At 43.8% G+C, this 6,909-nt stretch overlaps 1 protein-coding gene across 2 annotated transcripts in view; it reads right to left on the bottom strand.

Annotated features, from left to right (window-relative positions):
* Window positions 1-524: 524 nt before the first annotated feature.
* The window catches only part of ACOT6 (acyl-CoA thioesterase 6), a 79,668-nt gene continuing 73,283 nt past the window's right edge, over window positions 525-6,909 (bottom strand). The window contains exons 2-4 of one of the 2 annotated variants that reach the window (XM_049611411.1): window positions 6,672-6,909; window positions 4,341-4,543; window positions 525-1,823 (exon numbers count right to left, since the gene is read on the bottom strand). The exon at window positions 6,672-6,909 is cut by the window's right edge and continues 3 nt beyond it. In XM_049611411.1, coding sequence (XP_049467368.1) covers window positions 1,218-1,823; window positions 4,341-4,543; window positions 6,672-6,909 — 1,047 coding nt within the window. In that variant the 3' untranslated portion in view covers window positions 525-1,217. The remainder of the gene's footprint in view (window positions 1,824-4,340; window positions 4,544-6,671) is intronic. The other variant, XM_049611409.1, reaches the window with a different exon arrangement.

The following is a 6,909-nucleotide window of genomic DNA, read 5'->3' on the forward strand; positions in this document are numbered from 1 at the left end:
TTAGAGCCATACAATAACCGTGTGTTCTTTGAAAAGTACTTGTTAAAGTCCCTCTATCTTTGAAGATCTCCAGCTTTAGAAAAACAACCCATGTGGGGCACCTGGCTGCCTCAGTCTATACAGCATGCAACTTTTGATCTTGGGCCTGTGAGTTCAAGGCCCACATTGGACATAGAGATTACTTTTTTTTTTTAAATATTTTAATTATGTTTGAAGGAGAGAGAGAGCATGAGCAGGGGAAGAGCAGAGAGAGAGGGAGACACAGAATTCGAAGCAGGCTCCAGGCTCTGAGCTGTCAGCACAGAGCCCGACGCGGGGCTCAAACTCACAAACTGTGAGACAATGACCTGAGCTGAAGTTGGACACTTAACCAACTGAGCCACCCAGGCGCCCCTGGGCATAGAGATTACTTAATAATAATAATATATTATTATAATTATATTATTTAATATATAATATATATTATTATTATTGTATATATTATATATATATAATATATATATATAAAGAAAAAAACTTTAAAAAAAAGAAAAAGAATTCAAGGAATTTTTACTTCTGTCTACAAAATCCAACGTTATAGTGGCCACAAATATTGGATTTTGTGCATCACTGCACATACCACCTGAAAAAACACAATGCCTTCCACAAGCTTTTATCTTCCAGTGTCCAAAGACCATTTAAAATGAATGTGCATAGGGGCACCTGGTTAAGTGTCGGACTTCGGCTCAGGTCATGATCTCACGGTTCGTGAGTTCAAGCCCCACTTCAGGCTCCACATCGACAGTGTGGAGCCTGCTTGGGATTCGCTCTCTCTATGCCCCTCCCGTGCTCATGCTCTCTCTCTCTCTCAAAATAAATAAAATTTATCAAAAAAATTTTTTAAATATTTATTTATTTTTGAGAGACAGAATGTGAGCAGTGAAGGGACAGAGAGAGAGAAAGGGAGAGGGAGACACAGAATCTGAAGCAGGCTCCAGACTCTGAGCTGTCAACACAGAGCCTGACACTGGGCTTGAACCCACGAACCAAAAGATCATGACCTGAGTAGAAGTTGGACGCTTAACCAACCTGAGCCACCCAAAGCCCCTCAAAATAAACAAACTTAAAAAAAAAGTTTCCTATGTGTTCTGGGAACACATCTGTATTGGATGTGTTCATCCAATACATGTTGTATGAATTAGATTTTTATTCTTAGTATCTGGTCTATGATTACAATGTCACATTTTGCTGGACGGCACAGATTTTTTACCATTGAGATGTTTATGGAAGAAAGTTTGAATTTCCTGCCAGGCATCTACCTGTGCCCTTGACTGTGCCTTTGGCTCACCTCCATGGAGTACTGCTTGGCCTAACACTGTATGCACAGAAGCTCTACAAAGAGGAAAATAAGGTGGTTCAATACAGTGACCAGTTCCTGGGTAGTAGATTATCTGGGGTCTGTCTTTCCCATGGGCTTGTAAGCGTTCAGAGGCTATACGAGCATAGAATTCACTCTTCCAGCCATGATCATCCATGCCAACAAGAAACAGAAAAGGCCCCTGGGCTCTTTCCAATGGAATAATACTTTGATAGTTGAGTTCCTCCAGTGGATTATCCCAAATATCCAAAAAAATTAAAACCCCTGACTCAGTAACTACAATTTTCCCTGGGTCACTGCCAAGACTGGGAATAAACATATCCTTGTAATGCAGAGGAGTTATTGTGTTGGCTACACAGGAATTAATAAGTACAGTGGCTGTGATGCCCTTCAAGAAAGAGGCCATTGAGAGACACAGGTCACCTCCTTTGGAGAAGCCAAGAAGCCCAACACCAGGGCCTTTCACCTGAAAAAGAGAGAACAAGCCTAGAATTTGTAAATGAAGGACATAAACAGTGATTTTATATTCTCTAGCTAGCTTTCTTAAATGTCATTTGCTTTCTTTTTTTTATGCAACAATCCACAAAGCTCAAGTGTGTTTTCTAATAACCAAATCAATTGACTTCCTAGTACACAGGCCTTCCACTAATATTTGTGGCAACTGGGTCAAGAGTAGACACAGAGACCCATGTACCCCATACTTAAACATTTAAAAGCTATTAAACAAACAAACTATTAAAATATATTATTTTCTTGGGGAGCCTGGGTGGCTCAGTCGGTTGAGCATCCAATTTCAGCTCAGGTCATGATCTCACGGTCCGTGAGTTTGAACCCCGCAACGGGCTCTATGCTGACAGCTCAGAGCCTGGAGCCTGCTTGGGATTCTGTGTCTCCCTCTCTCTCTGCCCCTCCCCTACTCATGTGCCCCCCCCTCAAAAATAAATAAACATTAAAAATTTTTTTTAAATAAAAAAATAAAATATATTATTTTCTCCCACCTTGATAAATATACCTTCATAACAGTTTATAATGTCAGGCTCAAATTTGAAATCTTGGAACTCCTTGAAATTCTGTACTGGAACGTGGCATGGGTGGAGAGTTAGCCCCAGTCCTTGGTCCCTGGCCCCCATTCCTTCTCTTCCCATCCCTGGCTCCATCATGTACCTTGAGGGGCCTCTCACACATGTATATGGACGCCCCAGTCTCCATATTTAAGGCCTAGGAGTATTCACATTGACAGACCCTGAGAAAAGACATAGGGCCTGGAAGCAGGATCAGTGCTATTTGGCAAAGAATTCTGGTATTCCAGATCACAAGGGTATGGGGTGTTTGTGTGTGTGTGTGTGAGTGTGTGTGTGTGTGTGTGTGTGTGTATGTAAGGCACATGGGTTCCAGGTGGATACATTCCCTGGGTCCCTTGGACTCCTCACCCTGTGGGCAGGGAGTATGGCCACCTAAGGCTTCTGTCCAGGACAGAAGCCCCTCTTGCCCAGGTCTAAGGGCAGAACTGATAGGATATATTGGTCTCTTCTTTTTCCCCCGGGGGCCTTATCTCCCCTAATAAACCAATAATCACAGTTCAAGGCCATTGAGGTTCTAGCAGCTCTGCTAACAGACCAGTCCCTGAATTCTGACAGAGTTAGATCACCCTACAGACCTTGTAGAACATTTTTTAACATTTATTACTTAACATTAGAATATTTGGGTTTCTTTAAATCTAGATAGTTGCAGAGCATGTATTCCACTTTTAATCACATCAAAATGTTTTGATTATTTTTTACAGTCTTAGATAAGAACTTTTTCTATAAAAACATAATAGCATTATCACATTTAACAAAATTAATGATTCCTTAATAGCATCCAACACAGTCCCTATTCAAATGTCACCGACTGTCCTAAAAATGTTTCTTAAGAGTCAAACTTTTTCCTCTTTTTAAAAAATTTTTTTTTAATGTTTATTTATTTTTGAGGGAAAGAGAGAGACAGAGTGTGAGCGGGCAAGGAGCAGAGAGAGAGAGGGAGACACAGAATCTGAAGCAGGCTCCGGGCTCTGAGTTGTCAACACAGAGCCTGACGCAGGGCTCAAAGTCACGAACTGTGAGATCATGACCTGAGCCGAAGTTGGACGCTCAACCGACTGAGCCACACAGGTGCCCCTACATTAATCTTTTTTTTAATTAAATTAAATTAAATTATTATTTTATTTGAGAGCAAGAGAGAGAGAGAGAGAGAGAGCATGAACAGGGGACAGAGGCAAAAGGAAAAAGGGAGAACCCCAAGCATGCTCCATGCTCAGTGCAGAGTCTGACATGGGGCTTGATCTCATAACCCTGGGATCATGACCTGAGCTGAAATCAAGAGTTGGACACTCAACTGACTAAGCCACCCAGGTACCCCTACATTAATCTTATAAATGAGAAAAACTGAATCCCAGAGAAAGCAGTTGCCTTATTCAGCATTATAAGGCCACTTGGGGGTAGATGGAGAAGCAGAATTTAAGGTTAGTAATGTCTTAGTACAACTCTTTGAATTATGGTCAAGAATTAAAGGAAAATAGGGGCACCTGGGTGGCTCCGTTGGTTAAGCGTCCGACTTCAGCTCAGGTCATGATCTCACCGTTCATGAGTTCAAGCCCCACGTCGGGCTCTGTGCTGACAGCTCAGAGCCCGGAGCCTGCTTCGGATTCTGTGTCTCCCTCTCTCTCTGACCCTCCCCTGCTCATGCTCTGTCTCTCTCTGTCTCAAAAATAAATAAAACATTTAAAAAAATTAAAAAAAAAGAATTAAAGGAAAATAAACAGTTAAGTCTTAGGGATTGGAGAGAGATGGGTGGAAGTGAAAATAATAATCCTAATAACTTTGGAAGGAACTTTTGTGTCTCATGACATATTTCTAGCCCCCAGCGTCCTGGTAGGGTTTTGAGATCCAGTCCTGTGTTGGCTCTACCCTCTCTCCCCTGCATTCAAGCAAACACCAGAACTCACCTTTGGATGCTGCAGCATGAAGTCTATAGCTTCTTCAAAGTACTCCAGGTGCACATCGTCCAAATATTCAGGGAGGTCTTCAAATTTGAAATAAGCCAAAGCAAGCACAGCAAAACCATGTCCAGCCAGGAGGCTGGCCCTGTATTCACAAAGGCCACCACCACTCCCAAACAGATCGATGATCCCAGGGAAGGGTCCTGCACCTGGAAAGCACCACAGATCATAAGGAGCTTTAGACTCTCCAGAGACATTCTGGAGTTTCAGATTTTGGCAGTCAGTGAAGACAAGTTTCTGAAGCAAGGAAGGCTGGGAGTGGAGGAGCAAGTGGAAAAAAGGACCCTTTTTAAAATGTTGCCTTTTTTTTTTTTCCTTTTTAGTAACCTTCAGGGAGAAGGAAGGGGGGAACAAAATGCTTTATTTTCTCCAGAATTTCTCACATAATTTTCAAAAATGAAATATATATTTCAAATTACAAGTAGCATATGATGAGATGTACCTTTTCCACAAAATCTTCCTCAAAAAAAAAAAATCTACTTGAGAATGCTTGAAGAATTTGTACAATGCTCTACATATAAAAGGGGTATTGATATACTCCCCACCTCCTTGCATTCTCTACTCCAACCTTAAAGAACACTATCCCTAAATATGCTCTGTTCTCTTTGGCCCCTGAAAATAGTATATGCTATTCTTCCCTCTCCACTTTTTATCACCTGGTTGACCTTCAGCTTTCAAATCAAAGTTTAGATCTCCCTTCCCAGAAGACTTCCCAGATCTCCCCCAAGGCTGAGTTGAGTCAGATACCCTTTTATGTCTCCATCAGCACCCTGGGCCTGTATTTCCCTTATCATAGCACTTATCAAGCTTATAGGTGCAAGTATAGTTACCTGGGTCCTTTATTAGGCTGTAAGTACAGTGAGGACCATGTCTGACTTCGCTAGCTATCGCATCCCACTATGTAGCATAGTCACTGGCTTAATACATATTTGTTAAATGACTGAACCCTTCTACGTTATTTACAAAAGTCTTTGAGACAGAAAACAAATTTTAAATGGGCCACAAAGTAGACATTGAAATAGTTGACACAAGATTGACTTGACTGAAATATCAGGTGCCAATATGGGTGGTAAAAGGTTTTTGTTTGTTTGGTTTGTTTTTGGGTGGGTGGGGGGATTCTTACTGATTCAGTCCGTATGATTTATTGAGCTCCTACTATATCCCTGAGCAAGCCTCTAGGAATCTGGACATACAGAGATGTATAAGATCCAATTCCAACCACAGGATTTCAGTTGACTGTGCAGCCACTGGCTAAGGTTGTGAATTGCTGACGAGCTGTAAGAATAAAGCAGAGCCTCCTGTTTTGGAGAATGACAGAATTCAGTTTAGGGATTCTCTGAGATATGGCAACTCCAGCATTTCTATACAGGAGGGGTTTCAGTCTGGAATTTGGTTGTAAAAGGTGGGGTAGGGGGTCTTGTTTCTGGGCCCCTTTAACCTAGTAAGCACCTTGTTTTTACTTAGACTAGGGTGTCTCAACCTTAGCACTACAGACATTTTGAGTAAGATATTTCTTTGTTGTGTGGACTGTCCTGTGCATTCGGCATGTTTGGCAGCATCTCTGGCCTCTACCCACTGGATGCCAATAATATCCTCCCCCACCTTTTGGTTGTCACAACAAAAATGTCTCCAGGAGTAGGGGTTAAGCAACCCAGATTGAGAATCACCGACTGACTGTTCATGATGGGGGAAGAGGACAATCAGTTTGGTTTTTTTAGGATTACGGGGGACGGCCTCTAGATTAGCTCCCTTGGAAGTTCGATGTGAGAAGAGGCAAAGATCACTCTTGCACAGCAGCATAACTCATTACCTAACACTGGTATTTGAAATACAGCTGCGTGGCTGGCGCTTAAAAGAAATGCACTTTGTGAGTATGTTGAATGCACTTTTTAGCATACAGCTCAGTGGCATTCGTCCAACATAAAGGTTATTTGTGTGGAAGGGTGGTGGGTGCCCGGGGTGACCTGGTCTGCCCTGCCTGATCCCCGCGCTGCTCCCACCTGCCCTGTGACCCTGGCCCGGCCATGCCCGCCAGCCCCCGAGCAGCCTGTTTTCCCATCTGAGAAATGGGCATGGATAAGATCGCTCATCGCCCTGGGCAGTGGAGAGCCCCAAAGACAGAAACCACTTTTTAGCATACGGGAAGTGGCATGAAATTTAAAGAGGAAAAACTTCCATCCAGAATGCATGACAAGCTCGGGAGTGCGGCGGTAAGTTTAGGAAATGTGGGTCTCAGTTACCAATTCTTTACAACAGCCTGGGACGCAACGCACTCACCGGGCGGCAGGAAGAGCGTGCCGCGCACCCGGCCCGCGCGTACCGGCACCCGCCGCATCCCCGGCCGCAGGAAGTGGCGCTCCAGCACCGCTCGGCCCAGGAGCGGCCCGGCGTCGGGCTCGTGGCCCTCGAGCACCTCCAGCTCCACGGCGAAGGGCGTCTCCACGTCCCGCTTCACCAGCCGCACCAAGGGCTTCTCGGGCTCCAGGGCCCAGAGCAGCCCCATGGGCTCGAGCCC

The sequence above is a fragment of the Panthera uncia genome (genome assembly GCF_023721935.1).
Source record: "Panthera uncia isolate 11264 chromosome B3 unlocalized genomic scaffold, Puncia_PCG_1.0 HiC_scaffold_1, whole genome shotgun sequence".
In the NCBI taxonomy this organism is placed as follows: Eukaryota; Metazoa; Chordata; class Mammalia; order Carnivora; family Felidae; genus Panthera; species Panthera uncia.